Consider the following 25,519-nt stretch of genomic DNA (forward strand, 5'->3'; position numbering starts at 1 on the left):
AATAAAAAGAAACTACCCCACGGAATAAAGGCCATATATGTACAAAAAGCAGAAATCTAACATATTTAATAGTAAAAGATTGAAAACGTCTCGTTTATAATCAGAAACAAGGTAATAAAGAGACTTCACCACTTCCAATCAACACAGTATTAGATATTCTAGTCAGAACAATTAGGGGAGAAAAAATACATAAAAGAAATCCTATTGAAAAGAAAATGAGGGACACCTGGGGGGCTCAGTCACTAAGCATCTGCCTTAGGCTCAGGTCATGATCCCAGGGTTCTGGGATAGAGCCCTGCATTGGGCTCCCTGCTCAGCGGGAAGCCTGCTTCTCCCTCTTCCACTCCCCCTGCTTGTGGTCCCTCTCTCGCTGTCTCTCTCTGTCAAATACATAAATAAAATCTTAAAAAAGAAAAAAGAAAAACTATCGCCGTTCACAGATGACATGATCAATAGAAAACCCTAAAGAATTCTTATTTTCGCTTTTTACACTATTTCGTTTTTTGGTCATCACTTATATTGTTTATTTCTGCTAATTTTCCCTTGTAGACACTCCACTTTTAATTTTCTTATGCTATAAACGCTTAAGAAAAAAAATTCAAATACGCAACTTAACATTACACCACAATGAACTAGAAAAGGAAGAAACATAATTGATATTTAGCTGAGGAAGGAAATAACAAAGAAAAATCAGAAATACATAAAATACAGATCAGAATAAGTAATAACCTAATAATGGAAGTAATGCAATCTCTAGCAAAATCCAAGTGTCATTTTTGGGAAAGGAACAAAACCCCTCTTAAGAGTCCTATGGATTTACAGGATAACACATACCCAGAACAGTCTTGAAAAGGAAGGGTTTATTGGTGGCACCATACTTCCTGATTTAAAACACACTACAGGGGTGCCTGGGTGGCTCAGTGGGTTAAAGCCTCTGCCTTAGGCTCGGGTCATGATCCCAGGGTCCTGGGATCGAGCCCCACATCGGGCTCTCTGCTCCGTGGAGAGCCTGCTTCCTCCTCTCTCTCCCTGCCTGCCTCTCTTGCCTACTTGTAATCTGTCTGTCTAATAAATAAATTTAAAAAAAAAATCTTTAAAACACACTACAAAGACATAGTTGTCAACATAATGTACTGCAGACATGAAGACAGGGATAGAACAATGGAAAGGTAGAGGGTGAGCTAGAGGTCTACTTCCTGTGTTAATGCGCACGACAATGAACTGAAGATCTTGTTAAAATTCATATTCTGATTTGGACTTCTAGGTGGGCTCTGAGTTTCCACATTTCCCACAAGTTAGCAAGTGATGCCAACATCTTAGTTCAATAGCCAGACTATTAAATTAAAAAAAAAATTAGAGGAAATCATGAAAGATTTTGAATGTAAAGAATATTGTGGCAATTACAACTTCTAATGCCAAGAACAGAAACAACAATCTTCCTGAACATATGCTATCTACTCCATAACATTTCAACACTGTTTCATAAACTCACCCATGAATCCACACTAACCTATGAGAACAGTAGAATTGTTCCTCACCTTTCAAAGAAAAATCTTGGCAAAACTTCCGTAATAGGAGAGCCTGAGTTTTACCCCAGACTATATGATGCTGAATTTGTGTAAGAGGAACACAGAGACCTCTTACAGAGGCAACTCTAAAAGGAAGTTCACAGTAGGTTTCAAAGTGACAGTGGGAATGCAAACAGGATTAAACCACTGAACATTGGTGCGGTGTAGGCAGAGGCAGACAGAGAGAGAAGCGGAAGCAGGCTCCCCGCTGAGCAGAGCCTGATGCGGGGCTCGATCCCAGGACCCTGAGATCATGACCTGAGCCGAAGGCAGAGGCTTAACCCACTGAGCCACCCAGATGCCCCTCCTGTCCAATTTTTGTCTCTCAAGGATAATCTTCTTCTTCTTCTTCTTCTTCTTCTTCTTTTTTTTTAAAGATTTTATTTATTTATTTGACAGACTGATCACAAGTAGGCAGAGAGGCAGGCAGAGAGAGAGAGGGGGAAGCAGGCTCCCTGCTGAGCAGAGAGCCCGATGCGGGGCTCGATGCCAGGACGCCGGGATCATGACCTGAGCCGAAGGCAGCGGCTTTAACCCACTGAGCCATCCAGGCGCCCCAAGGATAATGTTCTTCTATTCTAACCACATGAAACTCCAGGCCTGCATCAGAGGAGATGGACAGTTTCACAGGGCTCCCCGACACAGGGAAGAGGACAAAACAGGTGGGGCTGAGTCCTCCCTCCCTTCACTTTCCATCTGAGCCAATGTGGCCCCGGCATGTGAACAGGACCTGCCACTACTCTCTGGGGCTCCCTCTATTTCTCCGTCTCCCACTCACCCTGCCAAGCATGTTCTTGGAAACAGCTCCCATGTCGACAAGTAATGCAGGAACGATCTGGTCCTGGTTCAATGCTGGGTTTCTTAGCTTGGACCCCTGAGATCCCACAGTCTTTAAAAATACCAAGTTTTCCCTATACTTCTACTAATGCCCACTGCTTCATGCTACAGAATCTCTTCTGTTTTCCATGCAAGCCTCCTCCTAAAAATTGACTTTGCCTAAAAAAATAAAAAATTAAAAAAAAATTGACTTTGCCTAAAATCAACACGGGCAGGAACATCAGTCATATTTTTCTAATATCCCCAAAAGAATCCACTTACACAGAAAAGCCTTCCTGAGACCTTCGACCATTATTACATATATGTTAATGGTGAGAACTGAGAGCGACGCATTGTGGGAAAAACAATTCAAGAAGCTCTCACAAAAATTACTGTTCTTGGGGCATCTGGATGGCTCAGTTGGTTGAGCATCTGCCTTCGGCTCAGGTCATGATCCCAGGGTCCTGGGATTGAGCCCCGCATCAGGCTCCCTACTCGGAGGGGAGCCTGCTTCTCCCTCTCTCTCTCCTGCTCCCCCTGCTTGTGCTCTCTCACTCTCTCTGTCAAATAAATAAGTAAAATCTTAAGAAAAAAAAAATTACTGTTCTTCCGTTTACCTCCCAGGTTGCTCAGCCTGTGGGGACTCCAGGCTCTCCTACGTCCTCCTACTCACTTCTCCACTCTGCTAGACACACTCTCCTCCACAGTTTGCATTTTCTCCTTGTGTTATTTATAAATTTGCATTCCTAAATCTCTATCCTACCATGAACACCTAGGGTTGGCTTCATGTGGAGAGTAGATTAGCTTTCTTTACATGCAAGGTCTGCAGAAAGTGGCTGAATGGTGTGTGTATGTGTGTGTGTGTATGCATATCTGTGTCTATTTTGTTTTCTATGCAAGTACACTTGATGGAGTGTCACATTAGTTGAGGTTTACAGCATAGTGATTTCAAAACCCCATAAGTTCTACTATGCTCAGCACAAGTGAGCTGCCGTCCATCTCCATAAAGCACTATTTTATAATAGCACTGAATCTATTCTCTATGCTGTATCTTCTATCCCCATGACTTATTAATTCCGTAACTAAAACTCTGTACTTCCCACTCCACTTTACTCATTCTGCCCATCCTTTAGCTTGATTTCACTCTGGTAACTGGCAGGTTGTTCACTGTATTTATAGGTCTGTTCCTGGTTTTTTGGGTTGTTCCTTGCCGTTTGTGATAATGCAGACAGATGCAGAAGGTATTATGCTATGTGAAACAGTCAGAAAAAGAAAGACAAATACCATATGATTTCATTGTATGTACAATCTAAACAACCCAAATGAACAAACAAAACCAGAAACAGATGTGTGACTGTTTCCTTTTGAATAAAGTCCATCAATAACCTTAAGAACTATAAAAATTCCATGACTACACACATTCTGTAATGTTACAAGTTGGACTCTAACAATTTTCCAGTGCTGGCAGAAGGCAGGAGACTCCTAGATGAAGGTCCAAGCATCTTATGGCTCATGACACAGCAAATACCAGAAATGTCTTCATCACACTAACTCCACTTCCCAGCTCCCCACCCCCAGCCGATAGAGGGAGATGCTGCACAAGCAGTGGGTTTGGTCATATCTGTGCGATTCTGAGCATAGGAAAACCCAATATCTTAGAGGAACATCTGGCGTATCTGCCCAAACTTTTGCCATGGGAAGAGACATCTGTTTTCCTGTATGATAAACAAATCCGTCTTCTACCCAAAAGTAAGATACGATCACTGTATTCCAAAGCCTTTTTATACACAAACATCAATGGGATGACAATTAGAATAAAAATTTTCAGGGCGCCTGGGTAGCTCAGTGGGTTAAGCCTCTGCCTTCGGCTCGGCTCAGCTCATGATCTCAGGGTCCTGGGATCGAGGCCCGATTCGGGCTTTCTGCTCAGCGGGGAGCCTGCTTCCTCCTCTCTCTCTGCCTGCCTCTCTGCCTACTTGTGATCTCTGTCTGTCAAGTAAATAAATAAAATCTTAAAAAAAAATAAACATTTGAAAAATAAAATTTTCAACACCTCCATCCATAACACATGGAGAAACTTAAACCCATAGAGAATCATCTCCCAACAATATCCACCAGTCAGTTTGACCCTGGCATGGCTCTTGCCCAATTTTCCTATAGATATACGACCTCCTTAGACATCCATTAATCTGACACAGGGTCTGGGATAACACCCACTCAGTTTGCATCAAGAAACGTTTTCCAAGGCTATGATTGGTAAGATACAGTGCAGAAGAATCAGGTGAGCTATATCATTCACTTCTGCAGTGTCACTGTGGGCCCTGCATTCAACCAGGTGAAGAAATCCCAATACCCCTGAGGGTCTACCTTCCACTTCCATAGTGAGCTTTCTAAAGGACATGGGTAAAGAAACACTAAACCGTGTGAAAGCATCCATCTTCCAGGATGAGAGGATTTTATACTTCACCAGGCAGAGCACATAGATACACTGGGATCCTGGATTATTACAGTAAAAAGGTTGAAAAATGGAAAACACATAGAAATTAGGGCACAGGACTGGGGTGGAGGTGTTCAACAACCATTATTGGGGGAATATTAAAGCACAGACCTAAAAGGTGAGGGAAATGGTGTAAAGCAAAACAGTGGTGGTCACAAGGGAAAGATACTTTGGGTGGCCCTGAACACAGGTGGGGTCTGGAGGAAATGACCCTATGAATACACTTGACCCACTGTGTGTGCCTCTACTGGATGAAAATCAAGGAACCTCTGGTCCAGATCATCAGCTCGCAACACAATTTCAAGGAATAACAATGCTATATGCATCAAATGTATGATTTTCTTCTGATATCCACGACAGCGTCCAAAATGCATATTCTTGTGTGCTGTTTTGCTGCCCATTTGTCATTGACAGAGGAAAATGAGAAACTCACCGTACCTGGAAGCTTCTACCTTAAGCTCCTTCTAATAAGCAGCTAATCTTAATGGTCTGGAAGACACCTGAGGCACACACTGTACCCCAAAGGACACAGCCCTGGCCGCTCTGTACACATGCCAAGTTAAGTGTGTATCCAGACTCAGGGCAGGAATACTTTTATCCAAAATCTGCTTTTAGAGACAAAGGCCAATGAGCTGACTGTACTCCTGTGTTGGCAATTAAATCCATAGAACTCAACCTACCTGCAGTGAAGTAAGGATGGGGATAATGGTAAAGCAGCTATCAGTTTGCCAAGATTGCAGCTACAATCTATAACAAGTAAATTTTTGCTATTGCCAAGCTTCTGGAGGCCAATCTGCCAGGGGAAATAGGAATGATCACTTATCAGAGCACAGAGGCCCATGGAAGGCTTATGATGTGAAAACTGACATATATGGTCCCAGGAGAGGGCTAACCATCACTACATGCAGGAAAACATAAAGATACATCACAGGAGAAGCTGGCTCCAATATTGTGATGATGTTAATCCACGTGAACACTTGCACAAGCAAATGAAAGGAAAGCACGACAGAACATTTTCAGAATACATTTCAATTCGTTCTCAAATTGGATGGGAAAAAAGAGAAATAATAAGACTTCCATTACTACACAAACCATGCAACACATTGATTTTTAATACATTTCTGACTGAAACTGTAAAGATCTTTTTTTTTTTTTTTAAACACAAAAGATTCTATCTCTGTGGTCTTGGTAGAAGAGAAGATTTCTAAAAATGAGAAAAATCACTAACCATGAAGGGTAAAATGAAAAATTGGGTTACATTCAGATTAAGAACTCAGGGCAATTGGGGGGCTCCGTCAATTAAGCATCCAACTCCTGATTTCAGCTTGGGTCATGAGATAGAGCCCCATACCCAGATCTAGGCTCAGCTAGAAGTCTGCTTGTGATTCTCTCCCTTTCCCTTGGCCCCTCCCCCTGCTCTCCCTTAGGCGCTCTCTAAAATAAATAAATAAATCTTAAAAAAAAAAAAAAAAGAACTTCTCTGAATCACAATCTCAAAAGATAAAAACATAGAGTAAGAAAGAAGACAAAGGTCTCATTCTCAGCATATATACAAAAACTACAAAACCTGAAGAAAAAGACATCACAACATCTGGGGTGCCTAAATGGCACAGTCCCTTAAGCATGGGACTCTTGGCTTCAGCTCAGGTCGTGATCTCAGACTCATAAGACTGAGCCCCGTGTCAGGCGCCACGCTCAATGTGGACTGTTTTCCTGAGTCTTCTTCCTTCTGTCCCTTCCATTTTGGCTCTCTCACACTGTCTAAAAAAATAAATAAATCTCACCCCCCCCCAAAAAAAATCACAACAGTAAAAAGGGATAAAAACTAACTATGCACTTCGAAAAGGAGACTATCGCTAACCCAGTTCCACACTAACAGGAAGCAAGAACAACAACAACAAAGCAAATAAAGCCGCCACTTGGTAACATCACACAGCAACCAGGAGCCGACTGTGAAAATGACGCAAGCTACCACGTTTTAGAAAGTCTGCGGATAAGCCAGAAATCCCATACACTGCTGGTGTGTGAACTGGTATAAAGACTTTGGCAAAGAGTTTTGGAGTATCTCTAAAAGGTGAACAAATCTAAACATATTTACCAGTAATTCACTCCCACAAATATAGGCAGCCGATAAGTGTACATGTTTCACTAAAAGGCAAATTATCAATTTCACGTGCCGGTGCTAGTCATGACAGCGGACCATCCCCCATGGGGGATGAGAACCATCCCCCATCCAGTAACAGCAGAATGACGCGGTCATTTGATATGCACAATGGAGCTGGACCAATCCACTCTAATGAATGAGGCATAGCATCATGCAGGAATACAGATAATTCAAACTACAGAAGGAAAGAAAAGAAGCCAAATACAAAAGAGCCCCTGTTGCCCAATTACTTTCACACTAAGTACAAAAATGGGGACAATATTCCCTTGCCTTACATGTTAAAAGAGTGCTGAGCTTTGGAGAAAGCTACTGAAGGGCTCAAAGGGAATTTCAGAGGACAAATAATATTCTATTCCTTGATCCCAGTGGCTTTTAGAGATGTGATCAGTTTGATAATTCCACTGACCTGTTCACTTATGATTTCCCCATATTTACTTTTAAAAAAAAGTGCCATCAAAAACCTGGTAAGTAAATAGATAAGTATCACAATGTACATATACTGAGAAGCTGAAATTAGGATGTAATTTCATACTGTGACTATATTTAAAAAGCCTTTAAAAGTATCTTTTATTTTTATATTTTTTTAAGATTTTATTTATCTCTTTGACAGAGGGAGAGAGATCACAAGTAGGCAGAGAGGCAGGCAGAGAGAGGGGGAAGCAGGCTCCCTGCTGGGCAGAGACCCCCCCCCACCCCCCATGCAGGGCTCGATCCCAGGACCCGACCTGAGCTGAAGGCAGAGGCTTAAGCCACTGAGCCACCTAGGTGACCCTAAAAAGCCTTTTTTTTTTAAAAGTGTATTTTAATTTCTAGCTAAAGCAATATAGTCCGTGTATACAAAGTTTACAGAAAAAGAATGAAATGTATAATTATTTCCTTAAAATACACACAGGAAAACACAGCATACAAATCATGAAAAAAATACATAGGGTGTAAGGATAAGCATAAAAACTTGGTAAATAGAAGCCCCAGTATCTCCATTAGGATATTAAACATAAATAAACCAAATGTTCCTGGTAACACCAAACTTTGCTTGAGTATATTCCACTGGAATTTCCCTAAAGCCATACTGAAAACAGGAGGAAAGAACTGGAAAAGAAAAAGAGACAAACAAAAACACCCCATGCAGTGATAACCAAACTGACACGGCAATATAAATATCATGTATTAAAATCCTTAACACTAATCCTTAACACTAACACTAAGCTTTGTCACTGCTACTTACAGTGTTATTCTTCAGTATCTAAACACACAGCATTTCGATATTTTGACTAGAGGATAACAAACACAATCTATATTTTTGTGTGTGCATATTTTTACACACACATACATAAAATATAGGTGTATAAATACAGGTATATAGGGCAACATTTTTAGCTCATGAGACATTAAAAAATTATCACCAAGGGTTGACATCACCCAGATGGTGAGAACAGACGCGCCTGGGTGGCTCAGTCTGACCACGGATTTCAGCGCAAGTCATGGTCTTAGGGTTGCGAAATGGAGCCCCACATCCAGCTCCACGAAGGGAATGGAGCCTGCCTGGGATTCTCTCACTCCCTCTGTCCCTCCCACATGTCTCTCTCCTCCTCTTAAAAAATAAGAAAAAAGATGCTGAAATAGTTGCCACTTCAATACTTCTCATAATAAGCTCAAGGAGCAACTATGCACATAAGACGTCACCAGGTAAATCTCAGTGCTCAGGGGTGGGGCTGAAACACCTTCTGGACCACAGAGATCAACGAGCACAGCATTAGAAGGGTTAAGAGGTTATTTTAGGTCAATTAAGGGTTAATTTCACATTGACGACATGCACCTGCCCCCCACGGCCCCCAGGCCAGCACAGTGCCCTACCATGACTCATCACCTGGAACTCTAATGCCTGCACCAAGAAAAAGAAAGCAGTGGGCATCCAGCATTCTCCAAATGGCAAGCTGCTTCCTGGGAGGCCCACTGAGGTCTGACCTCATGGGGATCCCTGGAGGAATCTGTGGTGTGGACCACGGGCGATCACTGAGACATGGACAAGGTGGGCAGGGCTTACAGCAACGAGTGCTCAGATCCTGGAACACTGACAGACCAGACTGTAGTCCTCCTTGCAGTCACACCCAATCAGAGATCACACAGTCTCTGTCCACTTGCAGAACAGAGATGAACCCACCTGCTTAAGAAGATTCCTCAGCAGCTGTACCTGACTTGGGTCTCCAGCCAATAGGATGAACTAGTGCATGGAGGCCATTCTAGGGGGCTCTATTTGAGCAAGTATACAAACCGGAAGTCACTTTCCACTGCTGAGCATAGCCTCTAGTCCCCCCACCAGCAATCCCGAACAAAGGCCCTGGGCAAGCGCAGAGCCTAGCTCATAGACCCACTGGGGAGAGCGCCAAGCCAGTGGCATTGCCCAAGTGTTGAGCATAACCTCTCTCTGCCGGAGCAGGGAGCTTGAACAGTGAACTGGGGCAGACTCAGAGCCTAGCCTGTGGTACTGCCCAGAAGCAGAGAACGGCCTACAGTCCTGCCACATGTCTGAACGTAACCCGTGGAACCACTCGACCAGGGACTTGCCAGCATTGGTTTGGAAAACACTCAGGAGCCCGAAGTTCCCAATGGACACATGTCTGCCCTCTGTGAACATACAATGTATGTCGCATGGTTATTAGTGCTCTATAAACTGTCATGTATTTAATGTTCTTGGTTCTGTGTATTATTGCTAATATTATTCTCCTCTTTTTGACAAAAATAGTTAAGTTAAAAGAAGGTGTTGTGATCATCTCAATATGGGTAGAGTCAGGGTTTGAACATGGACACTCCACACATCAACATGAGGTAGGCAGGTCAAACGCCCTTCCAGAAGGCGACTGTGCTTGGATTCTTTTTCCTTTTTGTCCCTCAGTGATTCACTGAAAAGTCTTCACACACAAAGGCCTCCGTGAGACTTCAGAGTGAAAATTTCAGCCCAAACCAAACACATGTTAACTGAATAGCTTTCACTTGAGTACAAAGAACCAGAAACACAGATCAGGTATCCAAGACAAAAACAAAGGAAAGGCCCAGCACCCAAGAGTCCACATTCACACCTGGAAAACCATGACTACACACCTGTGTATCCGACAGCATCTGCAATAGGCCAATACCCTTCCTGAAGAACACAACAATTGTGTCCCCAGACATGGGTCCCCAACATGTTACCTAGACAGGCACGTGAGAACACACAGGAAAGGAAATTTGGGGGCTGCACCTCAGAACCACTGACATGGTTAGTGTGGGGACAGGCACAGAAATCCAGTATTTACAAGTGCTCCCGGTACCTGACTCGGGCTAAATTTGACAACCTCTGCAGGAACTAAGTCACAGGTCAATCTTGAGTTATCCACACAGAAGTCCCTCTTAGAAACCCTCTAAGCCTGTGGTCATGTTACTGTTGTGTCACACAAACACAACACACACAACACACATTTTCTTTATTCATAAATGAATCTGAAGCTAACAGAGTCTATCTCGGCTTCCTCCTCTTCTACCTGTCGCTTCTCTCAATACCTTCCTTGAGCTTCCTGGGGTCACCCCAAATACATTTTTGTTCACATTCCTAAATGAAAACAATCCAAATTAAAGTGAATCGGAACGTACGTAAATATTTTATCAAATAAGTTATGAAAAGCATCAAGTCATTAATACATGTTATATATTAAAATGGGATTGAACGGAGCATCCTCACTATAATGCTGTATTTGATGACTTTTACCCTAAAACCATAAATAATTGCGGCTTAAGCAGCTCTTCATCAGCACGCCATTAACACCCAGAATAAAAACACCTGGGCAATAAGGATAAGGATACTGTAAATTTCGGGGGACTTCTCTAACACGTGGTTTCAAGGACAAGTGTGATTGCCTTTCTGTCATATGCTGGGAAACAGTTCTGAGAACAAGAGCCATTCGCAAGCATGTCCCCCCGTGCTACAGTTGCATCTCTGTGCTTAGAGCGGCAGCGCTGACAGAGTGCTGCTCAGTGGTGGAGGAAGTAGTGCCCTGGTGAGGATGACCTTCCCTGCACAAACCAGAAAGGTTTTAAATTTATTAAGGACTTTAATTTATTAAGTCCTAGGGCGCCTGGGTTGCTCAGTTGGTTAAGCATCTGCCTTCGGCTCAGGTCATGATCCCAGGGTCCTGGGATCGAGCCCCACTTGGTTGGTCTCCCTGCTCAGCAGAGAGCCTGCTTCTCCCTCTCCTTCTGCTATTCCTACCACTTGTGCTCTCTCTCTCTCATTCAAGTAAATTAAAAAAAAATTCCTCAAATATTTAAAGTCCTATCAGATTTATAATGCCTCCTTTGCTGCCTGGATCATGGCTGGAATTCTGGTCAGGGGGCAGGTATCTCGGAGCCATGAGGGAGCACGTATAAACACAATGTCTGCAGGTAGACGGTACCAGAAAGAAGAAATGGAAAATCAGAGAATATTCTAGGATGTCTGAGCCATTTTATCAGATCCTCACATCTACTACTCATTGTGTACGTAACACAAAATGCACATCTTTTCTATACATACCCAGCAATCTTCTCGTAATATGGCTGACCGCCAAGTAACAGCTACTAAAAAATGAATTACTGTCCCTGAAGTGAACAAACGTTAACTACACAACTTTATTTGATCAATTTCTACGAGTGATAAAAATCCTTTCTCTGCTCAGGTCAGGATGGGTGTAAGGACAGCATGGCCTGTGAAACAACATAGGGACATCTAGTCTAGAAACTGGGTAGACTGTTTGAAGCAGAAAAACTCACTGCCAGTGACTACAGACTGGCTTCCCAATGAATCAGTGCCTTGCACAGTCCAGAGTACAGGACAGACTCGTCATGGGGCTGAGTGGAAGTGAGGGAGGGCCCTGCCAGCTGTGGGTCAGCATCCTTGGAAGGTCACCCATCTACACTGGATCAGACCTATGTTGGGGTTATACACCCGGGACACCAGTGCTTCGTGGAGCCACAACACACACCTCGCTGGTTCTGACCACTAGGGTCCAGCAGCCTCCATCATCTTCATGATCTACTGTGTCATGTGACATCTTAGAGCTATACATATAATGTTTAACTCATCCAATACCCCTTCTCCATCCACTGCCACACATCTGGGCCTAGGAAAGTAGTTTCCCTGCTGTCCAGCAGCAACTGGTCCTCAGGACAACCAGGACATTCTGACTTCCCTCAATTCCAGAAAACCACATTTCCCAAGTTCCCGTCTCTGTCACATTTGTTCACCACCAGAAACTTCTTAAGACTTTGCAGTGACTAAAAGGAGCTCCTTACCAGATTTCCTCACATCCCAAGAGTCCTCCATATTTGCTTCTAGTAGGATTTGTCTTCGTCTCAAACTGTATCAACATCATTTTTTATCTGTCCTCACAACTCTCTCAGTGCCAGGGTCTAAATTAAGCCTACGGACCACTGATGGCATTTTCTTGTTCTTCCAGTGACGTGGTGAGGTCATAGTATTTAAATCTCAGATATGGCTTCAAATGATCTGTTACCAACCACTTACCACTGAATTTGAAAATTCCAAGCTACTCCTAAGAACCTACAAGGGCCTGAATGACTTATGATGCAGGAAGAGAGCAGGGACAGTGGGGTCTCCATAACACAGGAAGGAAGGACAGCTGTGATACCTACATCATTGGAACGGAAATAAGGAGACAGAGGACTGGAGATGATTTAGAAAGAAAACAAGTAAAATTTATCTTCCTAGATTCAGAGTCAAGAGCACAGCCTTGGACAGATGTCTTTTCGCCACATGAGGAATTCATGCCAATGCTTCAGACTTAGATGCTTTTTATCTCCGACCTTGAGCTGCAACATATCTCATAATAGAAGACTGTTTTCTTCCTATCTTTAGAACATCTGCTAAGACCCAGCATTGTCCCAATGTTTGGTCCCTTCAAAGATATGTTAAAACAAGCCATGACTTATGAAGTCTCCAAGTTTTCACCTAGTAAACTTGTTTGTTTTCTTAAAAGATTTTATGTATTTACAAATTTCAGAGTAAAATTAATATTTGCTATTGGAAATAACTCAAATATAGCCAAAAGAAAAAAAGAGACATAGTAAAACTAATTATCCCTCTCCAAATAGCCATGCCACCTTGATCCTTTCAGGGATATTAAGAAATACAGTTGAACACTGAGTAACATACATTTAAACAGTGTGAGTCTACTTATACAAAGATCTTTTTCTTTTGTATAAATATTGTGTAGTACTGTAAACATGTTTTCTCTTCACTACCACAATCCTTAATATTTTCTCTGTACCTTACTTTACTATAAAAATATAGAACACAGACAACATAAAAAGAAGGGGATGATTAACTATTAATGCTCTAGGTAAGGTTTCAATAATACGGTATTTCCATGGTAAGGAAGGAATGGTTTTAAGTTTTTGGGACTCAAAAATTACACACAGTGGGTGTCTGGGTGGCTCAGTCATTAAGCATCTGCCTTCAGCTCAGGTCATGGTCCCAGGGTCCTGGGATGGAGCCCTGTATCGGGCTCCCTGCTCAGCGGGAAGCCTGCTTCTCCCTCTCCTACCCCCCCACCCCGCTTCTGTTCCTTCTCTCGCTGTGTCTCTGTCAAATAAATAAATAAAATCTCAAAAAAAAAAAATTACATACAGATTTTCAGTTCTGGAGGGGGTTGGTGCCCCTCATACCTGCCCTGTCCAGAGATAAAATGTGACTGATCTAGGTCATTTAAATTTGGATTTTCCTCTGTAATAAATACTCTGATTTAGAGTCATGTCTGAAATGGCACTTACTGATTTCTGTTGTTAATTCTGATTTTATTTAGATTTGCCTTTCTATTGTACATACAAAGCCAATTGTTTACATCTTTAGTATTTTTATCCTTTACAAAGACTCTTTCTTTCTGAACTGTATATGAAAAACAAAGGTCATTCTTCAGTCATTACACTAAAGTTTCCATCTAATGTGTTTTACCTTATGTTGAGTAAGGGTTCAGTTCCAGGTGAAGACCGGACCACCATTCTTGACAATTTTAAGTTATTGCCCCAGGACGCATTATCTCATGTTGAATTATGATTACGAATGAAATGCTTTACCGCATTCCTTACATTACATTATGCACTCCTTGATATTCAGCAGGATCGCAGCTCTGCTTAAAGACTCTGCCACTCCCCACTGTATTTTACGTTATATTGGTAAGTTCTGAGTGGCAGTTAAGGTCTTTACCACATTGTTTATAGTTGTACTATTTCTTCCCATTACGAAATGTCTGCTGTTGAGCGAGTCTTGAAGACTAGTTAAAAGGTTTGTCACACTTATACCTTCTTCAGGCTTCATTTCAGTAAGGATACAATGATATACAAGACGATTGGAGCTTTCATAAAGCTCCACATTGATTACTCTAATACTAGTTCTCTAGAAACTAAATTCTCTGAGGTTTATTAGGATTTGACCCTTGACTGCCATTTTCCCCAGACTCATTACACGGGTACACTTTGTCTCCTTTATAAACAACTTGGTAATTATGGAAAACAGAGTCCTCATTAAAGGCTTTCTTAAGTTCACAACACATGAAAACTTACTCCAATTAAGTATTATGTGGTAAGTATTCCACAGTGATGTTTGGATAAAGACCCTCCTGTGTTTATCAGATTTAGAGAGTGTGCCACAAGGAGGGATTACGTGTTGGTGGGAGAAAAAGGAACTTCCTGAAAAGGACTTTGTAAACCAATCACATTTAGAATTTTTACCTTCATTTTTAAATGTCTAACATTCAGAAATGCATCAGTGAATGATTAAACCACTCTTAAACTTGAAACGGTTTGAATGAAACTTTCCGCATGGACTAGGAGACCTCCCAAAATATCCAAACGTCCTTCCAGAGAGTACGTATGTTGAAAAATGGATTATTATTGCCAGGTTCAAAGATTGTTCTGCAAATATAAATGTCTTAACGGTGGGGGTTTTCCTTGAATGTGCTCTATGCCTCATCTCTTCTGGTGGGAAGGATTTCTTTAGGCTAACTGTCCCACTTGGGTTACATCCATCCTCACGTCCTTCCTTCCTGCCCTGCACTACCCTCGGCCACCTGCCGAGTTACTTATTAATTATAAATACTCAGGACGGCTGCTTCCACCTCTTCCCATGTCACTTTTAAAAGTGAATCTTCTTTCCCTGCCTTTGCCAACAGGCCTTTGGGTGTTAGGGAAAGACACAACTAAAAGATACACAGCAAGTTATCACACTCACCATACTCACACGCGTAGACGTTAACATGCAAACTTAAAGCTCATCATCGCACGTGAGCAAAATGGAGAAAAAGGAAGCACAGGACTGTGCTCCTCCGTGGAGACAGAAGTGGACCAAATTACCCTTTAGAATGTTCCAGAAGCCAGTGAGGAGAACACAGCACCCACAGGTAAGTAGGAAGGAAGAAGAGGCACGTCGAAGAGACAAGGAGAGTTTGTGACACTTGCCCACAACCGGGCCTCGCCCTCTCCCTGACTCTCCACAGCAACACCGTGAGAGAACTCTCACCTCTCCCCAGGAGAGAACAAATGAGTGCCCTGTATGCTCCATGATGTGCCTGTGTGGCTGCTGCCGGAGGGACTTGTTTCTGTCATGTAGGCCACAGGGGCCGAAGGAAGGACAGCTCCCTCCGGATACATTACGGGGCGGCTCAGACAAACGCTGAGCACTTGTTCAAACACTGGAGAGACTGAGGAGCTCATTCATACTGGAGTTCACACTGTCCTGAAATCTACTGAGTGGAAAACTGTCTTCCTATTAAATACACAGGTAACTGTGTATTTAATACACAGTATTCACACTGTCCTGAAATCTACTGAGTGGAAAACTGTCTTCCTATTAAATACACAGGTAACTGAACAATGTTGTGAAAGGTCCCATACCAAAGGACGCCCGTTATTACGGAATTGTAAAATCAGAATAAGCCAAAACGTAACCCAACGAATTCCACATACAAACAGATGAATTCTGGGGTGCCTGGGTGGGTAAGGCTCTTAAGCATTTAACTTGAGCTCAGCTCATGATCTCGGGGTCCTGGGATGGAACCTAGTGTGGGATCCTTGCTCAGTGGGAAGTATGCTTGTCTCGCTCCTTCCCTGTCCCACCCCCCACTTCTGCATATTTTCTCCCTGACAGATAAATAAAATCTATAGAAAAAAAAAATAAATGCATTTTTAAAAGGAAACCTTTTATATACTTTTAAACTGTGACTTGACTATGTACCCATGAAAATCAAGCATTTTGAATTATTGGCATGTCTTCGTTGACAGTAAAATAGTAAAGAATATGTATTAAAATCTACCATGAGAAGGTCCAATGGAAAATTTTATGAATAAGCACTTAAAAGGCACTGGAAACTATATTCTTAACATATCCCTCCTGTACACAGAATGTAAGGCTATAATCCATTCTTTAGAATCAAGCACCCTTTAGAATCAAGGCACCTGCATGGCTCGGTTGGTTTAGCACCCGACTCTGGATTTTGGCTCAGGTCATGATCTCAGGGTTGTGGAATGGAGCCCCTTGAGGGTGTCGACCCTCAGCAAAGAATCTACTTGGGATTCTCTCCCTTTTCGTCTCCCTCTCCCTCTCTCTCTCTGCCCCTCACCCCACTTGAGCTCTGTCTCATAAATAAATATATATTTTTAAAAAAGAAAAAAATAAGAACCAAGCACCCCAAAGACCCCTTCATTTTGAAATAAAGAAATACTACCACAATTGTGAAATATGCCAGCAATCACTTGTAAAAAATAAATATCTGGAATTAAATCCAGATATATTCTGAGGAAAGGAGAAGAAAAGCCTTATGGTTAACTTTTCCAGATGTAAATTAAATTTATAAGCAAAGTGTTTTTTTTTTAAATATGGGAATTTTACTGATTATCCACTTTACTTTTTATAAGCAAATGCTCATGTCGTATCACAACTTCTGATATTAAAAAAAAAGATGAATGTCATGTATAACTAATAAGAAAATGAGAACACACATGGTAAAGTAACAGGAACTTCATACCATATAAAATTAGAAAACTATTCAATTATTATGAATAAAGTAACAACTAAGACTTTATTACAGGCTACAAATCCTGAATTCTAAATGTTCCAGCTACCCTATGACACTATTTAGGTAGGAAATCCAGGAAACAAATAGATACATTTAATTATTTCACCATTAAGGAATGGAACACATAGAGTGGAAATTTCTAGTATTACTTAATACAAAGAAAAATGAACTTTTAAGTGAAATAAAGGATTAGTTTTTCTCATTTTAGGGAGGTGTTTTGTTATCTGATGAAATTGCTGATTCTCAATTTTATATGATTAAGATTAAAGCCACCATGACATTGGAAAGCATAAACCAGAAAACATGTGCTATCTGTCTCCAGTGTTCCCAGGGTTTCTGCACCAAACCGAATGTGCATACCACCACCCTGACACACTTCTCCCATGATGAAAAATAGAACTTACAAAGGGTTTAGAATAGAGATCCTAAGAAATAGGGAGATTTCCCCAAGGCCCTCAAAACAATGGAGAAGCTCTTAGATTATGGAGACCCTCCCACTCCCGAGGAGTCTCCTGGTCTCCATCAATGGGTGTGATGGACCATCACTGGAACTGAAGGAGAATCCTTAGAAAATATAAGAGCCTGATAATTTTGGAGAGCAGATGTTCTTCTGTGACAGGGGAAGAAGTTCAACTGTGCTTCTGAAACTAATTTCCATTCAAGGAGAGCTACTCGAATCAGAATTTAAGGTCTGTCTTCCTCCTTCAGACTTGGACCTCCCCTCTGCATGCATCTGCCTCATTCATTCCCACCTACCTGGATGGAAGGCTACTGTCTCCTTTCTCCTCACATCCCAGAGTTGCTTCTCTTGCTCCAAAAAGATGACCAGGTCTGGCTTCCACACAATAAGACCTGTTTATTAGAAAAAATGAATAGGAGTATTGTTGGAGATTTTAATTTTCAATCCACTAGAGGACACTGCAGAATTCTAGAAAATGATTTCCCAAACATGGTTGACCAACAGGCCATTAAACATGCAGGAGAAATTTGAAATTTTCACATCATGACTTCCACTTTCAAGTACTACCAATACAATAATAAGAAGTTAAAATTTCGGTTTAAGATGTAGGCAGTACCATTTTTTGCCACTCACTATTTACAATTGACACTCCTCTACAAAAGTGGTATTACCTTAAAGAAGAAGAAGCTAATGGTAAAAAGGAAACAACATGATTTTTCTCTACATCTACAAACCCCTTCTTATTCCCCTCTCTGCCTGGATCTGAATTCCAGTCATTCAAAGAGGAATCGTCCAAGAGACAGTCTTCACAGGAAGGAAGAAAACCCAGAGTGGGGTTTGGAAATCTGGAAGGAGTCTTCCTCACCCAAGAAGAGGAGGTGTCCGTAGTTCTCTAACATCACATCCCTGTACAGTTCCCGCTGAGTGTGGTTCAGGAATCCCCACTCCTCCTGAGAGAATTCTATGGCCACATCCCTGAATGTCAGCAGTCCCTGAAATAAATACCACAGTCACCAAGTGGCCATTGACACAGTTCACGATGCTTCCTAAGATGAAAGTGGGAGTTAATGTCACCAGCTAGACCCAAGACTTGACCCTCCCCAGTTACCTGCTTGCACCCTCTGATCTTTGTCCCACATTTTACTTAACCTCTTTTTCCACCTTATCTTTTACTCCAGGCAAAGACCCCATGGTCTAGTCTCCTGTCCAGGAACAGAAGCCATCCAACTAAAGGTAATGACCACCCAAATGATGAGACTGGGCCAGCCCAGTCTGAGCCTAATCCCTGACTCACACCTGTGTAGATCGACCACAGAGTAAGCCATGGTACTTTTACCTCATTATAATATGAAAATCTCAATCCTAGGAGAAGCACAAACTCACTTACATAACATACAAAGTATGTATGGAAGTGTCTTCAGGTACCTGTCTGATCTTGTGCCCAGATCTATACAAGATGATGAAGCCCATCTTTCTGAATTTCCACCTGAACCCTAATAAAAGGAAACTGTCCCCCCCCCCCCCCCCGCCAGCTCCGGGAGTCTCTGCTTTGGAAGTTACTCCCTGTGATCTCCTTATTGGCTGCAAATCCAATTTCCTTTGTGTCACATGCCTACCTGATAAAATTTCTATCTGTGACTCTATTCTATTTCAGGATTTTAAGACACTCAAGCATGTTAATTCTTTTTTTTTTTTTCTGGAAATACAAAGAGTAAATAGAAGGGTCACTCTGTGACCTATGTGTGGAGTTAAAAAAACCTACAAGATGGAGGTCTCACTTAGAACCTCCCGTCCCAGAAATCATTATCTCTGCTACACGAGGGTGAGAGCCTTCATTGTCCAGTGGAAACAGACCTGAAGGGGCCTGCGAACTAAGGGTCAAAAAAGTATTCTTGAGACATTTTTGGTGCAAAAAAACTGCTTTTATTAAAGCACAGGGACAGGACCCCCTGGGCAGAAACATCTACATGGTCCTTGTGAGAAGCCATTGATAAAACAGTTTTAAGTTGGGGGTAGAAATAAAGGAAGTTTCTGCAGGGATTTTCATATGTTAAAGAGGACTTACGGGATCCTGGAGGTCTGGCTATTGTCAAGCTGGTAGCTTTTAGCCTCTAGCAGAGCATTAACATTAAGGCAGCTGGGAATTCCTGACGCAATGTCATACTCTTGCCTGTCTCAAGTATTCAACGGTCTGCAAGTTGAATTTCAGTTTATCTACATTTCTTCTACCTCGGTTCTCAACAGAAACTCGAAGCAAGAGAAACTCAAAAGAAAGAAGTTTCCACATTAAATGGGAGGGTTTCTGCATATCACTCAGTAAATCTAAGATTCTTATGAATATTAAGGGGGAAAATATGAACTTTACAGGGGAGAAATCTGTCAGAGAACACCAACCCAAGTAAAAGAAGGTAGCTTGAGGGCGTCTGGGTGGCTCTGTTAGTTAAGCACATCTGTTCCACTCAGGACGTGACTCCAGGCTCCGGGGATCAAGCCCTGGAATCCAGCTCCTTGCTCAGTGGGGAGTCTGCTCCTCCCTTTACCCCTCCTCCCTGCTCCCTGCTCTCTGTCTCTCTCAAATAAATAAATAAAATCTTTTTTTTTTTTTTTTAAAAGAAGGTAACATGAGCTCTAAGGAAACTAACTGTATCAGTGCCTAAAGCACACCGAAGGACCTATTATTCCTGGTATGTTCGTATGGTCATCAAAACTTAAATCAGAATATAAATTGAAATATGAGAATACAGTGCATTTATACAAAGTTCAATCACACATAGTTTCCAAGTCCTGTAATATCTATTATAGTTTAAACAGAGTATCTTTTTCACAATCTACAGAACAGGAACCCGTCCCTCCCCCCTCCCCCACCCAAGAACTTTCCCAGTGATTCTGAGCCTCATATCCATCATGTTTATTTATGCATTTTCTGACTCCTGGTCTACAGAAAGCTGAAAAAGCATCCAGATGGGACCTAAATGAGAACTGCTCTCCTTGACTGATATCCCAGGACCCGACCCCATCAGCAACAGGAATCCTGAACTCAAAGACGTCCCTTGTGAGTCCGTCACAAAGGGAGTATTTTCAGTACTTGCACGACTTTAATTCAATGTGACAATTGTTGATGGCCTATTGGAAGCCAGGTTGGAGAGAAGGGAGAGAAGGCTCTGGGATATAAGGAAGAATTGTTCTAAAGACTTATCCTTGAGTATCGTTTTTGATAAGATTTTAAACATAAAACATAAGCAGAAAGCAGAAATATCAGAACTAGAGGAATCAACATTTGCAATTTCTAAGTGCAAGGAATTTCAGGAGAAAAAGATGATAGCCTCTGACCTCAGACGCCAAGGCTTACCTGAGAACTGGCCATTTCTTCGTCGTTCACCTTGTCCTCTAGATTTCTTTGTCAGAAGAGACTCGTGGAGAAATCACAGCTGCATCAGGAGAAAATGCCTTTAAAGCCACCAACAGAGCGTCTGCACCTCTAAACTGCTCGGGCTGAAGGCAGGACTTTGAAATGCAGAAAAGGCCCAACTTCCTAGTCCTTTGTGTCAGGAGCCTTTCAGAAACCATGACCTCCTACGTGGAGACCAATCCCTGACTTTTCCTTCTCGGCTTTCAGGGGGCCTCCCCTCCCACAGACTATCACACATTCAGCTCCAGCATAGGAACCGCGTGCTGCACGGACCTCAGCCTGCCGGACTCACGCAGCAGAGACCCTCTTACCTCTCCTTGAGCCAAAGCCTGCTCTCCACTCATAAAATAACGGAAAGCCCTCGTGCTTAACCCTGGCCTCACTGAGAATCTCCTGGAGCCCGCAATTAACACAACACTGTTGTTTTCATCAGTTGGCAGAATCTGAGGAGGAGGGCACCAGCAAGGATCATTCTGGAAACTCCACGCGGGATCCTATTGGGAAGCATTTGGGGAGGTGACCAGGCAAAGCCCAGTAACCAAGGCTGTGGTTGCTAACCAGACTGCAATCGATGCTTTTCCCACTGATCAGACTTTCTGGAGATTCAGACATTCTCCCTCTTGCCGCTACAGAGGGAGACACCCTTACAAATGGAGCTTCCTCTTTCCCTAAATGGAGCAAATATCTCCTACAAAAGTAAACATACTGGGTTGCAGGGCTTTTCCTTTGTCTGCTGTTTCTTTGAAATAACAAGCGGAGGGGCGCAGGGGCGGCTCAGCAGGCTGAGCATGTGACTCTTGAATTCACCTCAGGTCGTGATCTCAGTGTCATGAGGTCAGCGTCCGCCGAGCAAGGAGCCTGCTTAAGATTCTGTCACTCTGCCTCTGCCCCTCCTCCCCCTGCCCCCGCCCGCGTGCGCATGCTCACTTGCTCTCTCTCCCTCAAAAAAACAAAACCACACACACACACACACACAGATACACACACCTCAACCAGCCTAAAATAACCCTGAAACAAAGCGATATATTTTGCGCGGACAACATGCTCCCCTTCAGTAGGTTCATGGTTGTTTTCATAAGAAACTGTAAAACAGGTTTCCAAAATGAATGTACTTTTTACTTTCCCACTGGCAATATAGGAGAATTCCAATTCCTCAATATTTCCACTGAAATTTGGTGTTATACTTTTTCTTTATTTTTGGAATTCTAGAAAATAATGAGTGGCTTCAAATTTAAAACACGAAGTGCTCTTCCTTCAGGTGCCCTGGTGACTCAAACTGAAACTGCTTGAGAGCAGGAAGTTGAACAAAAACCAAATGGCTGCATTAAACCGTAGCGAGGCTGGATAGCTAAAAATAAGAATCCTCCTCCCTCTCTTCCCCAAGCTTCCCTTCCCCCTTCTTAGGCTTTGTTTTCTGTTTTCAGGAATCCAGTACCACTCGGAAAACATGAACGAGGCTGGCAACACAGACACAACTCCTGCTCAAACAGGCCGGATCCTGCATATTCCAACGAAACCCCAGCCTGCTCCCCTGGGTGGGCTTGTAGCTCTGAACGCCTCGACTTCCAGCAGCCTCCTCTGTCCAGCCAAGCTATCAAGCTACTGTTCTCTTGATCCCCAACTCTATCTTCAAGTTGTATTTTGGCTCTGAAGCACGGAGCAGGTCTGTTTTTGACGACAGACTGAATGTGTAGGAGAGGAAAACATTTTCCTCATCTGTTCTCAATTCTTCGGCTGGTCTAATAATTAAATTGGTGTAAGACAGACTCACAAGAGAAAAAAAAAATCTTAGTTATGGGAACCTCACAAACATGAGGCTTGAAGACAGGGAATTGACGCCTCATGCCGCTGTGACTTAAGAAGGGGTAGGAATTTAGAATTTCAGAAGGGGTTAAGCATAGTCACAGGAAAAAGGAAAGAGCAAATGTTTACCACACAACAGTTTGCCACACCAGGCAGGCGACTCTTTATAATATAAAAAGTTAAAGTCTGATATTAGCTATATTACTGATAGAGTTCTACCATCTAATTTATTCTTGGTATACAATCGACCTCACAAAAGAAGGAAATCCTTCCATTTGTAGCAACACAATAAACCTAGAGGACCTTTTTTTTTTTAAGTTACAGAAGCCAAGCCAGTGCCCCTTTGCCCAACTTAGCAGTCTTTAAATTTTAGCACGCACCTTTAGCCCGACTGATTGATAAACCCAACCTCTTTGTGTATCTAGAGATCATTCGTGCCTTGTTTCCTAGAAAGACTTGGATCGGAACCCTCTTGCACAACCTCTCTCCTGGGGCACCAATACACAATCTCCAGCCCCCCAGTAATGTCTGTGGCTACAGACAAGCACGAAGTGTTACAGATTACCGCACTCCTCTTTCATTGATTACTGGCCTTGAGTTCCTTTTCAACTCTTTGGACCAGGCTGAAACCGTGGAGCTGGTTTTTGGACAAGACTCCACCTTCTTCCCAAGTGGCTGTCCTCCTGAATAAAGCTCACATTCCTCCCCAGTCAAAACTGTGTCTTGAGTGTTAGCTTTTTGAGCCACCAGCAGCCAAAAATGGAGTTTGCAGTAACAAAACTGTTGTGGGATTGTGGAGGCCATCCAGTAGGGAAGAATTCTTGAGATGTTTTACGGTTTATTCAAGCAGCCGGGAGAAATACTCCTGGGCAGAAAGAGTTGCACTTTGGCCACATGAAGCTTGTGGTTATATGCTTAGTGCTCATGGGGAAGGGATGTGCAAGGAGTACCTTCATAAATGTATCTTCAATTTTCTACTTATAAAACTACTTGTTGGGATGTCTGGGTGATTCAGTCAGTTAAGTGTCTGCCTTCAGCTCAGGTCATGATCCGAAGGTCCTGGGATCGAGTCCCTCATCAGGCTCCTTGCTCAGCGGGGAGTCTGCTTCTCCCCCTGCCTGCAGCTCCCCTTGCCGGGGCTCACTCTCCTTCTCTCAAGTAAATAAAATCTTCAAAAAAAACCCCACCCACTACTTTTGCAAAATTTCTTGGTGATTATCATTCAGTTCAATATTAACTATGGGTGAGACGTACAGGCAGTCAGAAGACCCTTTAAGAAAGTACCAACCATGGGATGCCTGGGTAGCTTAGTCGTTAAGCTCGCTAAGCCTCTGCCTTCGGCTCAGGTCATGATCCCAGGGACTTGGGATCGAGCCCTGCATCGGGCTCCCCGCTCAGCGGAAAGCCTGCCTCTCCCTCTCTCCCACTCCCCCTGCTTATGTCCCCACTCTTGCTGTGTTCTCTGTCAAATAATAAAGAAAGAAAGAAAGAAAGAAAGAAAGAACCAACCAGCACATATTTGATCCTTATCAAAACTATGCAGGTCAACCTTCTGGGTTAAAGGGGAACATTTGTCTGTTTCTTTCTCTCATCACTTCACTCCTGACCAATTATTGGTTCTTAAATTGTTCAGGTTGTTGAAGGGTGAAGGGCTCATATTCTGTAACTTCTTCAAAGTGACAGGGGTTGTAGAGATGTCCCTACCCATGAATTGAAATTGGTCCCTGTCTGTCCCTACATGTAACTATTACAGAAGCCATTATTGTAGAGTCCAGAGGGGACACTGCAGTGAATTAGCTTTTTGAGTAGTCGGTATGATCTGCTGGCTGCATAAAGGAGTCAGGAACCGCTCGCATATATCTCAACAATAGGAGAGAACAAAGTCAAAGAGAAAACACGTTAGAATATCATTATAATGAAAAACCAGAAAAGCAATGAGAAGACCCTTTAGGGTGACCATAGTCTACCTCTCCATGAGAAATTTAATCAATTCTTAAGTGACAGTGGAGAGAGACAGAGAGAGAGAGAGAGAAATCCAGAAACGGAATCTTAACGATAAGGAACAAACCAGTAGTTACCAGAGGGAGGGTGGGTGGGGAGAAGGGTTAAAGACGTTCTTGGAAACGCAGGACTGTCCTCCTTGTGACAACCACTGGAGAACGTATGGAAGTTTTCAACCACTACATTGTACAGCTGAAACTAACATAACAGCTTGTTAATTGGAATTAAAATCTTAAAAAGTCAAAAACAAAGAAAAAATGGCGACACTCCATTAAAATACTGATGTATCTTTATAATAGCGGCCGGCAGACGTACAGAATATTAGCTGATGTGATTGAAATGAAGAAACCTCAGATATCTGTAGAGGACAGCTAACTCATCCATAAAAGGGCATATGATTGTATATCAACGTTTCTTAACCATTACTTCAGACCTGAAAATTATTGAAATTATGACTCCTATGACATTTTATCAGAACAAGAATGCTTCTTGAATGTTTGTAATCTGTATCTTCAACAAGGACCATACAGTGGATTTGAAATGCATAACTTAGTCTATGTGTGATCCTAAGATATTTTAATAATAGAACATTGGTTTTTAATGTGTTAATGCTGATTGGTAATGAATGAGGCATTATCCCGCCACCAGTATGAACCTAGCTCACCTTAATTAAGAATGTAGACAACAGATAGCATCTACCA

At 42.5% G+C, this 25,519-nt stretch overlaps 1 protein-coding gene across 2 annotated transcripts in view; it reads right to left on the reverse strand.

Moving 5' to 3' along the window:
• LOC308358023 (uncharacterized protein) overlaps nt 1-25,519 on the reverse strand; it is a 184,406-nt gene that overhangs the window by 76,344 nt on the left and 82,543 nt on the right. The window contains exons 4-6 of one of the 2 annotated variants that reach the window (XM_080828002.1): nt 20,955-21,033; nt 18,471-18,597; nt 17,902-17,997 (exon numbers count right to left, since the gene is read on the reverse strand). In XM_080828002.1, coding sequence (XP_080684128.1) covers nt 17,902-17,997; nt 18,471-18,597; nt 20,955-20,969 — 238 coding nt within the window. In that variant the 5' untranslated portion in view covers nt 20,970-21,033. Of the gene's footprint in view, nt 1-17,901; nt 17,998-18,470; nt 18,598-20,954; nt 21,034-25,519 lie in introns of those variants that run through there. The other variant, XM_080828001.1, reaches the window with a different exon arrangement.

The sequence above is a fragment of the Martes martes genome (genome assembly GCF_963455335.1).
Source record: "Martes martes genome assembly, chromosome: 17".
Taxonomy (NCBI): Eukaryota; Metazoa; Chordata; class Mammalia; order Carnivora; family Mustelidae; genus Martes; species Martes martes.